General features: G+C 39.6%; 1 protein-coding gene across 1 annotated transcript in view; it reads left to right on the top strand.

The window, feature by feature from the left end:
* Window positions 1-17731, top strand: part of SLC6A3 (solute carrier family 6 member 3) — a 192608-nt gene that overhangs the window by 101614 nt on the left and 73263 nt on the right. The window contains exons 10-14 of the mRNA XM_088476325.1: window positions 1862-1961; window positions 5777-5877; window positions 7821-7988; window positions 9216-9287; window positions 11593-11653. Of these exons, the coding sequence (XP_088332451.1) occupies window positions 1862-1961; window positions 5777-5877; window positions 7821-7988; window positions 9216-9287; window positions 11593-11653 (502 nt within the window). The remainder of the gene's footprint in view (window positions 1-1861; window positions 1962-5776; window positions 5878-7820; window positions 7989-9215; window positions 9288-11592; window positions 11654-17731) is intronic.

Genomic DNA, 17731 nt, shown 5'->3' with positions numbered 1-17731 from the left:
CAATTAGCCCCAAAGTGCCACCCGACACTAGTACTCATCGTGGTTTTTTTTTTAGGGACCTGCAAAGGCGAAAACACATAGGTCTGTGAACTTATCATGGATCCTATGTGTTTTCGGCTGAAATATCCTATTATTTCGCCTGCGCAAAAGCCTGGAGTTGGCAGTGTAGATCACTAAATTAATGTATAGAAAGTGTTACTTGTAGTGTATATGCACTGCAGCAAATATCAGCAATAGGGAGATCGGTGAATGTAACCTGCGCCTGCAGCTGAACTCACCAGCAGTGGTGGTTGAGGTGTGCTGGTTACACCTGGGTCGGAAATTGGTAGCTATTTCCAGGGCTTCAATTAGAAATTGTGTGGCATGCGTAAGGTGCCTGACTGCATGTGAAAGATGATAGGTTTGAGTCCCGGGTACTACAGTATTTTGAAATGTGTGTGTAAATAAAAGAGGATGTGACTGAAGGTGCTTGGGGTCGTGTTCAGATGGAGCAGGAGTCGGCCAGGGAGGAGAATCGGGTGGCCAGGAGCTGTCGAGGATAAAAGAAGAGGAAGCTACAAGTGAGAATAATTATAAACCAAAACAATTGACAGGCCCCAACAGTGTCACCCTTCTCTGTGGTGCCCTTTGCCGTGGCCCTGGCTAACACTGTATCAACAGTGAGGTTCAGCTCATCAAAGTTCATTTGCTCTTTTAGTAATAATGGGTGAACAGACCAGAGGGCAATTGACCTACTGGCCCACTTGTCAATCATCCTATGTACGACACATATCATTTATCTTTAGTCTACTGCAGCGGTTCTCACACTCAGTCCTCAGGACCCCAAACAGTTCACATTTCCAGGTCACCCAGCAGGTGCACAGGTGTATTCATTACTCACTGACACATTTTAAAAGATCCACAGGTGGAGATAATTATTTATATTGTGTTTCTGTGAGGAGATCTGGAAAACATGCACTGTTTGGAGTCCTGAGGACTGAGTTTGAGAACCTGCTGTCTACTGTAACTTAAAGTGAAAATATATTATATTGCGCATAAGCACATAGGGCCTGATTCATTACGGATCGCAACTGCAACAGCTACACAGATTGGCCGATGGTGCATAATTGCGTATGCACCGCAGTGCGCGTGCGTGAGATAGTATTGCGATCACACTTCGATCACCTATGCAGATAAGAATCCATCGCAGAGTGAGCGACAGGCTATGAGCATTTGGGGGTGGAGACGGGAGTGGAAGGAGAAACGCAGGTGTGCCCGTCTGTTTGAATGCCATTACATGGGTGTGCACAAACACTGAGACGGCATACACAGTTTGAGTACTTACTGCTTACGACAAGGTTATCAATTTCTGTGTAAGGTCTGACCTGTTGTAATTGTACGCGAGAGACCAATGTTACTCGATGTTCCCAATGTATATGCAGGACTGGAAGGTATTACGGATGTGAGATAGCGGTAGTGGGCATCTCTATGCTGGCTGTGCAACGGCAGCTGCAATCGCAACAGTGATCCGCAGTGAATCGGGCCCATAATCAGCTGGGATAAAGCAAGTTGACAGTATCTAATGCAAATTCTTTTTTGGCCAGTATAATAAAAAAAAGAAATAAAAGATATCATGAAAAAATTTTTTTTTTAAATAATAGAAATCTCTAATTTATTATAATGACGTGAAAACAATGGACATTGCAGCAGTAGTTTATATATGCTGATTTATCGCTGCCAATTTCTATCATATGTCCTATACACTCTAATTAATCTATTGCACCACAAAATACAAAGGAAACACGTTTCATGTATGAAGCACAAATGTGTATTTTTATGTCAATAAGAAATTACAGTCATTATTGTCTATCTTTCATTACAGGGTGGAATCTATGTTTTCACTTTGCTTGACCATTTTGCTGCTGGCACATCAATTTTATTTGGAGTTCTCTTTGAAGCAATTGGAATTGCATGGTTTTATGGTAAGAATTAATTGTGTGTATGACCCATAATAATATGTATGTGCTAAGTGTTGTAGATTTTAGCTAAATTGATTGTAAAGATACTGTATCATGAGTAGTGGGAGCTATTGGTTCACTTTGTATTTACAAGCAACATTAGACAATATGGGGTCAATTCAGTTAGTAGCAAGTTGGGTTCTAAAAACCGTTTTCACGGCTAATTCGTACCACCACCAAATGTATTTGAAATTCAATCCCAAACGCACATTGTATTTCTCCAGCCAATTAGCATTTTTTTGTGCAAACCACCCCTTCCCCTCCCCCCACAGTGCCTGATTCAGAGATGGACGCAAATCCCATCACGTGAGCAGCAACTGTGCGAAGATATGCAAATGTCGCAGCCGCCGGAACTTATATTGAGACGCCCACTGGCAGCTTTGCAAATCCAACCAAGTGTGTGCAAAAATGCAGCATTGGATGCAGATCGGTCAATAATCAAAGTTCTGAGTAACCTTATGGTTGCGCTGAATGGCCACTGGAACTGAGGCACTGGAGCATTTGTAACTGCATACGAGATCGCAGTCGCAGGCTAAGACATGCCCTAAAAATGTTCGCTACATGTCTGTGTTTAAATTGACACCCCCCGTTGCCGCCCACAAATGATCCCTGCCTGCCAATCACTTTGCAGATAAATCCTCACTGCGAGTGACAACGGTAGTCCATAAGGATTCATGTGCTATGCGACTCCCGATGCATGTGCTGTAATTAAAACATTGGTAATTTGCAAAAACATTGGCAATGTGTCCATTTCTGAATTAAGGGCCTGATTCAGAGTTGGGAATAGATTGAGAAATCTCTCTCAACTGTGAACCTGAACAAACCATATTGCAATGCAAGGGGTGTAAATACATACATTTTTTTTACATGTGGAAAAAATACTTGCTGCTTTTGCATGTAGCCCAAAAATACTGCACAGCCTTATTATTACTCTACAATTTAGATGTCAGTTTGGAAACACTCCTCCCAAATCTAAATCTGCCCCACCTGCAGTGCAGCACGGTTTCACCTAGATGATCATTTGAGAGAGATATCTAACTCTATTCCCAAGTCTGAATCAGGCCCTAAGCCCACAGTGCAGAACCTCTGGTACAGTACCCCCAAAAAAGATATGTCTGTTTTCAGGTGAATTGATCTAAAAAACTCAATAATGGGTGTAAATGATGTGGGGCAGGTATGTGGAGGTGTAAATGATGTGGGACAGGTATGTGGGGGTATAAATGATGTGGGACAGGCATGTGGAGGTGTAAATGATGTGTGGCAGGTATGTGTGGGTGTAGATGATGTTGGACAGGTATGTGGAGGTGTAAATTATGTGGAACATGTATGTCAGGGTGTAAATGATGTGGGACATGTATGTGGAGGTGTAAATGATGTGGGACATGTATGTGGAGGTGTAAAATGAATTGGAACAGGTGCTTGGAGGTATAAATGATGTGGGACAGGTATGTGGAGGTGTATATGATGTGGGACAGGTATGTGAAGGTGGAAATTACGTGGGACAGGTATGTGGAGGTGTAAATGATGTGGGACAGGTATGTGGAGGTGTAAATGATTTTAGATAGATATCTGGAGGTGTAAATGATGTGGGAGAGGTACGTGGAGGTGCAAATGATGTGGGACAGGTTTGTGGGGGTATAAATGATGTGGGACAGGCATATGGAGGTGTAAATGATGTGGGACAGGTATGTGGATGTGTAAAGTATGTGGGACAGGTATGTGGAGGTGTAAATGATGTGGAACAGGTATGTGGAGGTGTAAATGATGTGGGACAGGTATGTGGGGGTGTAAATGATGTGGAGCATGTATGGGAAGGTGTAAATTATGTGGGACAGGTATGTGGTGGTGTAAATGATGTGGGAGAGATTTGTGGGTTGTTGAATTGATAGGTAGGGGTTTTTTTGTCATGTAGATGGGAGCTAAAAGTTTTTTCCCATCATTTTGCAAACATGTATAAAAACACTGGAAAATCACTTTAAAACATTGTTCTGTTTCCTATAATACTGGAATAACTATATAAATCAACCATTTGACACTTTTTAAGAACCTCCAATACTTTGCTTATTGCTGCCTTCTATATGGTCCTGCTATCTCAGTGGCCACTTTTTTAGGGTTCAAGATGATTTCCCACTTTATCATGCATTTTTCCCATGTCTCTTTTTGTATAAAAGTTGTGGGTCCCACAAATCGCCATTTGTAATTTAATTCTCGGGTTTGTGAGTTACAGATGTATGTGGGTGTTATGATATAAGTTCGCTTTCACAAACTCGCATTTAATTGAATTGATCCCTACAAATTAATCAGTAGTGCAATAATTACTTAGAGGCAGCCGAGCACTTATGTTCTCTCCCAAAGAACACTGCCTCAAAATGTATTGGGTTTCTAAGTATGTGCACATTTTGGGCCTGATTCAGAGGTGGAAGCAGTGTCAATGCCACATGCATTTGACTGATATTTTTAGCCTGCGCATGCATTTGAGCCACACTACATGTGTCCCGATGGTTACTACCAGGAGACGTAAAGCAAATTTGGATGCAAGAGCCGTGGATTTCAGTGGGTGTTTCTAGGAGTTAACAAGGTCTGGCTTAAGGCCTCCATACATCAGAGATTGATTGCAGCAATCGTGAAATTTGCAGTCAATTGTGTATAAAAATCTTTCCCTTTTTCAATCGATTGCAGAATTGCCACAATCGATTGAAAAAGGGAAAGATTTTTATATGCAATCGATTGCAAATTGCACGATTGCTGCAATCAATCTTTGATGTATGGGGGCCTTAAGGCAGACCAGGGTGTGACGTGGGTGTGTCGCTGACAGTGACTGTGTTGGAAGACACAGTAGTGCTGACACAGGACGCCATGTTCAGATGGAGAAATTGCACCTGCATAAGGCTGGTACAAGGTTTGATGTTGCGACCAATAGTGTGCCTAAAGACGCACTGAAATGTATTAGCGCAGCAGCAGCCAGTTAGCATCTCAATGGGAAGATCATTGGTAATGGCATTAGCATAAAGATAAAGTTGCAGCTGTGGCAATAGATGCAGCAACCACGTCTGAGTGTACCACGGAATCAGGCCCTTTGTCAAATTTATTTTTTAATAAGCTTCATTTGAAATGTAATAAACTTTATAAACTAAAATACAATGAAATATAAATAGAATTCCACACAATAAACTAAGTAGTTATAGCCCCCAATTGATAACAATTACACACTTTATGAGGCCTTCTGGTTATAAAATAGCAATTTATTAAAGCTGTTTCTAACTTAGTTATTGTGTAAAGGACCTTGCAGTTGCTATTTATCTATCTAATGATCATGAGTATATTGAAGTCTTATATTACTTAAGGCCTCCAATCAGCTGTAAATGATTGAGACAATTTGGCATTTTGCAGATTCCAATCAAAAAGTCATTGGAATCTGTAGATCAGGTTGTCAAGCATGTTGAAATTCAGTGATCAATCAGGGCTATAGATTGGTAGTATATAATAACAATCAAACGATTTGCAGATCATTAATAGTAAAATGATGAGCCTTTCAAGATTGGCAGATCTGTGATTTTTGAAAATGATCTGCAAATCACTGAAAACTATCTGTAATGTATGGGTGTAGATTGGTGGATTGGGGAATCTTTAAATCAGGGGGAAAAATCACAGAATCTGTGAATTGTTTTTTTTTTTTTAGATTGCCGATGTATGGTCCCCTTTAGTGCTACATAGGTGATACATTTCACATTTTCCTGAGATTTACAAAGGCTGCAATTTGTGTTCTATGTTTTCACCAGGTGTTGGTCGGTTTAGTGATGACATTGAGCAAATGATTGGAAAACGACCAGGATTGTACTGGAGACTTTGTTGGAAGTTTGTCAGCCCCTGCTTTCTCCTGGTAAATTGGTTTAGATAATAAGTTGGTCTAGATAATAGTGTTTGAACATCATAATCCTAAATTTCTAATTATTAAAATTGACATATATTGTACTTGGGTGGGCAGATTGTAGTCAGGATCCCAGCGGTGACCACTCCGATGGTCACAATACCAGCAGCAGAATCCCGATGGTCAAAATAGAGATGAATCCCAATGGTGAGTATTAGGGTTAGGTTTAGGTACTAGGGGAGGGTAATGGTTAGTCTGCGCTAGGGGACGGTTAGGGTTAGGCTGCCGAAGGAGATGATTAGGGTTAGGGTTTGTCTGCGGGAAGGGTCAGTTTTGGTTAGGGTTAGAATACTCACTAAAATTGGTCAGGATTTTGACCCTCACAATCCCATTGCTGGTACTGTGGCTGTTGGGATGGTCACCGCCGGAATATCGAACCCAACCCGGGTAGACAATCTATCACTTTAAGCATAATCATCATAAAATGTTACAAAAACAAAGGTTCATGATAGATGCATTGTATATCATAAAGGATATTGCTACACACAGTTATGCCACACCTTTCCTCTTTAAAAACTTTTAAAAGATAACTAACCCTATTCAATAATTTTTTAAAACATTTTTAGAATCCTATAAAAAGTAAAAGACTATCTAATTGTGATGCATTATTTTTCTGTACTGGATTCAGTCACACTTTTGGGCTTATTCATTGTTTGAAGCAGTTTGGGCCCGTGTGAGTAGCAGTCTAGCAGACGTGGATACAAAATCACTGGAGCAATTAAACATTGCTCCGGTGCAGAGACAGCTGATCCGAAGATCAGCTGTCCCCACAATCCTTATCACTGCTACTTTAGTAGTGATGAAACTTAGCACGCATGCGCACAAAGAACCCTGCATCCGGCAGAGGGAGCCAAACAAGAGTGGAGGGATCCAAAAGGGTACCTTTACGCAACCATGGAATCCTTTACATAAGGAAGGAGTGGGGTCTGGGAATCAGAGATATATGAAGATGGCGTGGGTTCCTGCTGTCAAGCTCCGAAAATGTTGTGTTTTTGCAGCAATACAATAAGTGATATTGGTATTATATTTTGGAGTACCATATGCAAATCATTAAAACAATAATTACATTTTATACAATATACTTATACAATATATAATTACCCTACTACAACATCCAGCATCTAACATTGTATAATTATGGTGTTTATAAATGATTATTTGTTTCTGTATTTCATTCCCATTTCTTGGATATTTTAATTTTTATGCTCTCAAAATAATTTGTGAATCGGTGTTGTGTTGGATTAATGTCTTCCTTTATTACCCCTTTTTTTATAATTACACATGAACATTTGCTTGCTTTGAATTTCTAATCCATAATTGATTCTTTTTGCAATTTTGAGTCTTGGAAGTGATTATTATTTTTGCATAGCCAAACACCTCTAGCGCTGGAAAATAAATACTAGATACATATTCGATTATACTGTAACCTCTGAGTTATGGACATTATGGCAATCTCAGTTACACCTGTAAAAATATACATTTGTTTATGACACAAACTTATTACACACATGTGAATATCTAAACGTCATGTACAAACAACTGATCTTTTAAGAAGTTTTAGATGTATTTCTCCAGATGTGAGAATCTGAATTTGGGTGAGAAGTAGAGTTGTACACAATTACACTGGCATTGCGTGCAGAGAAGTACTGTAAATGTGAATATTCATCCACATACAGAGTTGTACACATCTATGCGAGGGCTCCGCCCCATCCATACGTTTTGTCTAATAGCCGTAATCATTATCAGTGTGCACTGGGGGGGTTTACATTTTCTGTCCATTTTTTTATGGCAGTTATAGCAAATAATGCTGTTACTGTTCTACTAATTGTATTTATTATTTATTTAGTTTAGTATTTAAAAACTGACTAACTTACACTTGTCTTGCTTTCTTTTAGTTTGTAGTTGTTGTTAGCATTGTGACCTACAGGTCTCCGAAATATGGAAACTACACTTTCCCAGAATGGGCAAATGTGATTGGCTGGTTGGTTGCTATATCATCTATGGCTATGGTACCAATTTATGCCATATATAAATTCTGTATAATTCCTGGATCCTTTCGACAGGTGTGTATAACCAATATTACATTTCGAAATATTTTAATTATTATTCTCATGGGGAGACGTATCAAACCTTTGAGAGAGATTGAAAAGAAATGAAGGCGCTGCTATTGAGTTGCTATATAAAAATATATAATTTTATTAATACTACTACCCTTATGTTACACATATATATAGTTAATGATTTAAGAACACATACATTTAAAACAATCACACAGTGTATTGAAGCAGATATTGTAATACCATTAAATCTGTGGCCACAGAATAAAAATGAAATGCATAAAACCAAGTTTGCGTTGCTCACTACTGTGTTAGTAAAAAAGCCGTTGCTAAGGATGAGTCAGGGAGTATGCAATCTCTGTAAATTAGAACAAGTCTTGTTAGTCTGATGCACTATTTGGTTAGTATGGCTGTAATACAAATTATTTGCTGAAAACACTGCAAGATCCTTGTTATATTTTCAGCCCAACACTTGTACGTTAATCAGCCTCCTAAGATCAGTCTTACAGCCCTGTAACATTGCTAGATGAGGCAGTATTTATATAGAAGGAAGATTCTTGTGCCTCCTCTAGCCCGCGGCACACATAACAGATAACAATGCAATGTATCCACTGAAAGGATATATGTGTATCAGTGGCTCCAAGCTGTAAACAGCGTAATGCTATAACCAGAAATACTAAAATCAGCAGCTCACAGCGGAGCTCTGCTGTCTCCTATCACTTGCCGCTCTGGTCCCTCTTACAGTGCCCAGCCTCCTGTATCTGGCCTGATGTTCTCAAGTTGTAAATGCTGTAAGTATGTATCTGACACTTGTTAAACCACCCAGCACTCAGCTAATTTGGGCTATCATCCAGCGATCTGATGTATGCTGCGCCCTACCAGTGATCACAGCTTACACTGATTCTAGAATGCCGACTTAGCTTCCAGCGTGTGTTCCACCATGTGTCTTGGAAGGAACCTTGGGCCACTGATGCGTTTCTCTGCCCCTTTCCTTTTGCGCTTTCATCAGAGGATGGATAAGTTGCCCATAGCAACCAATATGATACTATCTGTCATTTTATAGACTGTGCTAGATAAATGACAATTAGGAGCTGATTGATTGCTTTAGGCAACTTCTCTGCTTTATCTCTCTCTCCAAGACTTGATACATCACCTCTTATGTATGTTACATGTGTGTGGAGCTATGGCTATTAAATATTTTCCTGTAAACAATGTGTATTTTTTGCATTTTAGAAAATTGCGTATGCAATAACACCCGAAAAAGAATATGACCTGATAGAAAGTGGAGAAGTGCGTCAATTTACTGTAAGTTTTTGTATATCTTATACTTGAACACATGCAGAGTCCAAAGAAAGTTTGGCTGCAATTGAATTGTGTACACAGAAATAAATACCTACAGATGTATCTTAAGCTGGGTACACACCTAACAGATATATCTGCAGGTGATGGTTGTTCATACACACCGAACAACCATCATATGTCATCTGGCCGCTGCCTCCCTCCCCTGTGCAGTAAGTGTACGGGCGGATATATATGGTAGATATAACTGCCATCGGCTGTGCAGCACAGCCGACACAATATATCTGTAAACTACGTCATTCACACACATATCGCTGGTACACACTGTTCGACGCAGTCACAATATATTGGCTGATCAATTGATCGCCCAATATATCTGTCAGTGTGGACCCAGCATTACGCTGTGGCTTTATTTGCATGAAATAGCCCATCTCGGCACGCCAGATTCTGGGCATCTCAGTCGTGCCAAGCATCTTTCTCTTTCAGAATGTGCATCTTTTTAGTAACAACTGTCAGCAACAAAACTACTTTGTTAGATTGCACTGAACAGTTTGATGTGTGACTTTTGTACATCTGTGTGCGACTGAGCCTGAATCTGTGCAAAAGGGGCTCTGATACAGCAGCCGCAGTTTTTCCTCATGCCAAGGTCCGTTGTGCTTCATCTGCGACTTTGTATATGTATAAAAACAATTACTGTGGTTAAAGTCGCAGCCCAGCATCACTAGTACAGTGTGAGTGGCTTTTTGCTGTGTCTGCTATGTATATAAGATACACAATGTAAAGAAAGGTATGCTACTCCTCTTGGAGCATCTCAGTCATGCCAGGAGTCTCGCGCTGTATGACAAACAGATTCTAGGCGTATGAGGAAACATCTGCATATTAGTCCTTATGCTGAGTTGTATACATGTATGTGCCCGCTCTCCCTGTCATCTTTATACTAATGCCGTGGCCGATTCTTAGCATACTGAGACTCCCACTTGCTGCAAGTCTCATTAATTGCAGTGCATCTTTAGACACACCATTGGTGCACCATCAAAACTTGCACCAACCCTATGGCAAGTGCAATTTCTCCATCTGACCACGGAGTCCTGTGTAAGCACTACTGGATCTTTAGAAGCAGCCGTGGTCAGCATCATGCCAGCATTTGGCTAGTCATCCCCCTGTTACCCCTTAGGAAAGCCCACTAAAGTCCACAGCTCTTGCATCCAAAATCATTCTGTGTCTCCCTACGGTAACTATCAGGAGACATGCGCAGTGTGACACGGACGCATGTGCAGACTTACAACATCGGCCAACTGTGTGCAGCATGGACACTCCGTCCCCCTCTCTGATGTGTACTCAACATCTGAGCTGATTGGAGATATTGAAGACTATTAAACAACCAACAAAGATGATTTTTTTTTTTTTTTTCAACTGTATTACTCTGGAAAAGGAATAAGTCTGCTCCAACAGATATATCAACTTATTTAAAAGTGTCCAGACATTTAAGTACTGTAGACACAGTGTTTGTATCCAAGGAATGGGACTTGAGACTGTTCAAATACACATTTCTTAAGCTTGGTATATAGCGCATTCTTATAGATGCAATGATTGGCAACATATGGAAAAAATAAGTATATTGTCTAAGTAGATGATAGTGAATTGATGATAGTGGTGATAACTGATAAAATGTGGAGTTGAGAATTAGACAGACAGAGTTACTGTACTTGTATTCTGTCCTCATCGGGTCTATGTGGTGGTAAGGTTTCTGCTAGGCTTACTCAGAAAGCACATCAGTAAACTGAGAATATACTGGAGGTAGGGAACTTTGTAGATCTGAGAATAACAAAGGAATGGAAGAAACAGGTCTTACTAGACTTAGAAAAGTAACAAAGCAGTGTGGAGTTCAAGATGACATTTGATTGGACCTGTGGAAATGTTAAAATTAAAGAACAGGATTTAAGGCTTTTCTGATAACAAATAAGGACATTTTAAAACTATTATAATCATTCAGAAGCATGCTGTTATTATTGGCTGAAAGGTACAGGGTTTTGCTACAAAAAAATAATTGGAATTTTGAAATGTTGAACCAGATTTTGGTACAGTTATCAGTAGCTTCTAAATTCAGGATGGTTGCATATAAACAAACTGATGAGAACATAAGATCTGGACAGGAACTGTCAAGAAGCCGGCTATTGGTGTCAAAGCACTAGCACAAACCAAACCAAAGAAAGTTTGAAGAATGTTCCCTCATCAGGAGGAAGAAACAGGGGAGCCAACTGTAGCTTCTCAATACCCATGTTTCCTGGTGCCACCTTGTTCCATTTTCCAGACTACGCTCTTAAAGACAAATGCACATTTTATTGCAAAGATTAATAAAGGCATCAAACAATGTAAGCACAGTACAGTATGCCAACTCATCCTTGATTCTAGCAAAGCCTTTCATTAACAAAGTAGCTGGCAGTGTGTTCCATTATTCCACCTGACTTCTAAAGTATTTTGTGCTCAAGGGGGTGCAAATATAAATTCCTGGGCAAATTTAGAGTTGGTAGGGACGTGTCCTAATTTAACTCTAATTCAAATTAAATGTAAGCAGCTTGCATTTGTATGTAAATGCAAAAATAATTGCAGCAGATTAGCTGAGGCTAAAGAGACCTAACCAGGCTCACGGAAATGCAGAGATAAAGGTAGTACTGTTGTGTAATATAGGATTTTTCCTATGGATCCCTCTGCTGGTAAATTGTGCACATAGTATGCCATAGGCTACAATGGCTAACGCCATCTAAAGATGGCATTAGCTACCAAGGCCACGCTCCGCAATGCAAAGCTTGGTAAGTCTAATAAATAACCATCAAAAATTGGGGACCACAGCAGATGATATCTCCGATATAGCTGTCAACGGAGGTATTTCTCTGCAATGTATGTTCTCTGTAAGATGTCCGTTACCATAAGTGGTGTTTCTCTACAGTATTTGGCCTGTAATAGAGGGTGTTTCTCTGCAATATGTGGCTTGCAATAGGCGGTGTTTCTGTGCAATATGAGCCTGATTCAGAGTTGTTTGCTATACTCACAGCAGCTGCATCATTGGACACAGCTGCAGTGTGTAAATATGCTAATGCTGCAGGAGGCGTCTTGTGTTAATAGACACCTCCTGCATGTTTGTGTGATCCGCTGCTGTGTCTAAGGACGCAGCCATCAGATCACTCGGGAAACCATCAGCCCTTTGAGTAACCCTCAGACTGTCTCACATCCATAGCCAAGGCCTATAAATCTATGTTGGAAGACGCTGGCCTTGACACTCCCAGAGAACTGAGACGACATGCCCCAGTTTTCAGGAACGCTGCCTGGTGCCACCTCCTCCCCATCCCCAAATGCCTGCGTCGTCAATCAGGCTGCGGTTTAGGGGGACACTGCATGCGACTATGCAGGACTCTTTCTGCACCTGTGCACAACGGGTATTGCGCATGCTCAGTTTCCTCGCCATCATGTTTGCTTTGTTTCAGTGGAAGGGTATTTTTCTGCAATATGTGGCTTGCAATAGGGAGTATTAATTGGATGCTATTTCTAATAAATGCAAAAGTCAAAATTTCTATATAAGAATTTAATTAAACACAAAAATAAAATACAAATGTAACTAAATACTAACATCTGTTGTGTCCTCCTTATTGGTAATGGAAATAGTCCAAATGGAAATAAGAATTTAGTACTATCAGTGGGAGGGCTCATGAGGCAATCAGCAAAAAAGTAGAGGCTAGCTCAGTGTTGGCTAACCTTGACACTCCAGCTGTTGTGGAACTATATATCCCAGCATGCCCTGCCACAGCTTTAGCATGCCCTAATAGCAAAACTGTAGCAGTGCATGCTGGGTTATGTAGTTCCATAACAGCTGGAGTGTCAAGGTTAGCCAACACTGGGCTAGCTAGTGCTGCTGATCTTTATCATCATCAATGCATCTCATTGCACCAGCCCTCCATCACCTATAAGATATACGCATTCTGACAGGTGTATATATGATGTACGCATCCAGGCCTATCTCAGTCGCAATTATGTGAACATGCCGTCACACCGTACTGAGCCTACATGTCCTGCACCTCCCACCGCCCCTGTTTCTCAATTCCAAGATGAAAGAATTGTAAGTGTAAAATATGCATACTGATGTAGGAGTGCGTATTCTTTATGGTTTTATGAGACAGAAGCCCCATCAAAATGTTGCTATGGGGCCCACAAAATTCTGGCATTGCGCCTGCTGCAGCCCTTAGCTAAAATCTGCTATTGGTTACAGTATATTAACACATAGCTGACAATGGGGGTATATCTAATTCATGTGGTAGTGATTTACTGTGTTGGAAAATGGAAGATTTTACTATTCAGAAATATGCAATGTTCGATAATTTTTCTCTGTGCTGTTTTATGCTGCTTCCTCTTTTTTTTTTCTTTGTAATTCATCCAAACTAAAACCACACCTACAGTACTGTACTGTTTTGCACATTTTCATTGGGCTGTACTTTCCCATGATTGATCAATGCTAAATACTCTGTCCAAATCTAAAAAATGCTAAAAATAAATTATAGGTGACATTGGGACTGATAACTCTACGCTTTTAGAATTTACAGAGTTGAACAATTCCTTATTTGTAAGTAAACAAGTAAGGGTACTAAACTGTTAATTAAAGTTTAAATTCTATGCTGTTTAATAAATGAATAGACAAATACTCTAAAGTTAGTGTTGATATTTGTCTTATTTATTCAGCTATTTATATAGCGTATACATATTACCACTGTCGGATTAAGGGAGGGGGACGACAGGGGCAGGCAACCTGCAGCCACTATTACTATTGCAGAGCCATTCAAAGCATCCAAGGTACGCAGTCTGTGGAGCTACAGGCAGTGCTTTACTTACTAGATCCGACGGCCCTGCTTCTTTGGTGTGACATCATGATTTCACTGGGTTAGGGTCAGGGCCGGCACAGGGTGGCATAGAGCCCTGTTACGGCACTGGGAAGTATTGTGGGGTATATTGGGTATTGAGAGAGGGCTCCGTGTGGCATATGGGGGGGTACTGTGGTGCATATTGGGGGGGCACCATATGGCATATGGGAGGGCACTGTGGGGGCATAGTTGCAGGGGCATAGTGGCAGGGGCATAGTGGCAGGGTGTACATTTTATTGGAGCGGGCCAATACAATTTAGTTGCCACAGGGTCCACCCAAACCTTAATCCGGCCCTGCATATTACATGGCACTTTACAGAGAATATTTTGTTATTCACCTTAAGATACCCACACACATAGCGATATTTTACACGATCTGGCCAATTCCGACGCATTGGAACAACAGATCATGAAAAATATGGCCAAATCGTGAGAAAATCATAAGTCCCCACTCACGATCACGATGCGATGCGCGTCCCCGCTGGTCGTCAGTTCTGCAGTGCTGTAGGGCAGATCTGCCAATCTGGGACACAAATGCACTGGAAAAAGTCTGAATGCATGATAGATCGTTTGAAGATTGGGCACTGCAAACACCAAATCGTGTGCAGAGCTGCCGAGGAGAGTTTTCAAGGCAAATCGTGCACGATGTCGGATCGTGAGCACATCGCTATGTGTGTGGGCACCTTAAGTCCTTGCCCCAAAGGCACTTTCAATACATATTGACTACCACAAGAAAACACTTAGATAGATTTTAGTCAGAGGTTAATTAAACTACGTACCAGTATGTCTATGGATTGAGGAAATTAACCAGAGTACAAGGAGGAAACCTACACAAACATGGGGAGAGTAAAGAGACGCCACACAGATATGGCCTTTTTGGGTATCAAACCCATGAGCTTAGTTGACTAATTATTTACTAATAACCAGTATATTTACCTTCATATTTTAAAAATTAAATATACTTTAGTGAAATTATGAAACAAAGGTCTTTACATCTGAGTTGTAACAAATTGCAATTATTAATTTACATATGAAATTAAAGATTTCCCATTTGTAATGTGTTCACTTTAATGTTACACAATGTTTTACCAGGAACAATTATTATTACACTAAATTTATTGAAGAGGAAATAGCAACATAAGAGTGAATTTTGTTTGTTCTGTCATTATTGTTGCTGTGCTATTTAGTGACGCATTGGAGCATGCAAATGATAGGTTTAACAATATACCGGTAATTAGGAGATCAGGCTACTGCCGGCCGCATGCCTAATCTGGACATTCACCCTGCTATTGCCTTCATTTTAATGCTACATTTGATAGCTTAAATAATGTCACGTGCAAAGATACTCTGCATACATAGAATATATTCGGGAAGCTCAATATAAGAGATAGATGCCTGCAGTAGCTCTTACCACAATAGAGAATAAACATTATATCACCTTATATATGTTTATTGACCATTACACATAATTATGACTAAATTGTGCATCAAAGAGTACAGATATGTGTATACTATAATATGGCAGTAATCCAAAAAAACATTAACAAACAATGTAGAGGGTGGACTATTTAATTACTCAATTACAAACAACAAATCTGAAATTTGTAATCTTGGCACATATTGTTTATGATTTTATTATAATAATAATTACAAATATATTAATGCTTGCACTGATACTTTCTTGCCAGTAATTTCCAGTAGAAACTTAAAAAAAATCCTTTACATACAATTCACAATACAGAAATGTAAAGGTGCGCATCCATTACCCGCCTATGGAAAGACCGCCTATGGAAAGACCGTGTGATTATGACATCGTAATCTTACAATCGTTCCAGATCCCCTGTAGTACCTACACTGAACGATAGGCACCCTCCCTCATCCCTGAACATGGTCAATCTGTCGTAATCGGCAGATTGACCTGCATGTTCAGGCGATGATTGATGTCAGAAACGACCAGCTTTCCTGGAGCCCGGCCGGAAAATAAACTACTGATCCCTTCTTGGCGGGCTAGAGCTGTATTTGTGTTTTGGTTTGCACATGTATGGGCTGATGCAAACCTGAAAGCAAAGTGATAGCATTAGCAATTACTGTATTTTACATTTTGCTCATTGCTGGGACAGGCTCTTTACATTTTAAATTATTTTAAATTATTTCTATTTTTTTTTCTTCCAGCATCATCATTGGCTAAGTGTATAAGAAACAAAATAAAAGATGTCTGACCAGTTAACGGAAGGTTCACAAGTGAAGTGAAAAGGAAAATGATTATACAGTATCTGAGAGCGGCATTAGTGTGCCTGCCAGAAACAGTGTGATTCATCAGAATGTTGGCACAGTGTATGTGGGAAAGCCTATCAGTATTATTACTGTCTTGTGTTTGGTAATGTCCTGTTTTTGGTAATCCTCTTTTTATCATTTTTTAAAGTTTAAAGTTGTTGATCAAAGTATTGAGACTTCTATGTTTAGATAGGGTACAGTACAGTATATCAAAACACAAAAATAAGAATTCATATCTCACTACATGAAAACAGTGAGACATCAACTTCATCTCAGCTAAGATATTTTTGTAGCTATATTTTCTGAAACCTATTTTTTTCCTCAGTAAAACAAAAACAAATACATGTGGTTCTAGTAAACCTAAGAACTAAGTCAAATAGATTTTCTCATATCAAGTCAATTCAATTTCTGATCTAAACTTGAGAATATTAGTTCTAGTGTTACGGAAACAAAGGTTTACAGATATATTGTATATATGATATGTTAAATGTTCTAATAATTATTACAGACTATTTTATAGATATAAAGGTATAACAGGTATATAAATAGTGATAAGTATCAATTTGCCTAAGAAAAAAAATGTGTGCTTTCATTTCTTACATGTGGAGACGATAACTGAGGCACTGCCTCCTAATGTCTCCGATATTAGCCATATATAGTGTCCTCCTATGGTGAGTGTAGTTTTATCTTATTATTCTTATAAAGAAATGGTCCTTGTGGTCACACAGCACATTATCTACTCCACCAACAATATTTTTATATAATATTATTTTCTCAATATCTAAGTATCAGTCAGCAATGGCTTTTCTGTGATAGATATAGAATAGTTGAACAAAATGGTTTATGGTGAATTAGCCCTCTATGTATTCAAGAGAATACACAATGATTGTTAGAATAAAGAAATATGTATATTTGCATCAGGAAAAAAAATCTACTTTTTTTTTCTTGTCACAACTACGACAAACTCCACTTTAAGGTGGTATTCTCTCTATAATGGCCTCTTTTGTCTGCGAGCACCTATAGGTACTCTCCTGCTGCCAGGCAACCATGTAGCCACCATGCAAACAGTGATAATAAATAATACTGTAGGGCAGAGAAAGAAGATTATGGGCCGTATTCAATTTGGAGCGAAAAGCCGTTTTCACGTGTTTTTGTCGGAATTTTTCGCCGATGACGTCATTTTTGCCTGTTTTGATTTTACTCCGTATTCAATTTGGAAGACTTTTCACCTAGGCAGAAAGTCAGTGCAATGTAATAGGCGGAAAAGTT

The sequence above is a fragment of the Taudactylus pleione genome, unplaced genomic scaffold, assembly GCF_031769625.1.
Source record: "Taudactylus pleione unplaced genomic scaffold, aTauple2 ptg000186l, whole genome shotgun sequence".
Lineage (NCBI taxonomy): Eukaryota > Metazoa > Chordata > Amphibia > Anura > Myobatrachidae > Taudactylus > Taudactylus pleione.
Note: the sequence above shows the minus strand (reverse complement) of the source record. Positions and strands in the feature narration are given on the sequence as shown.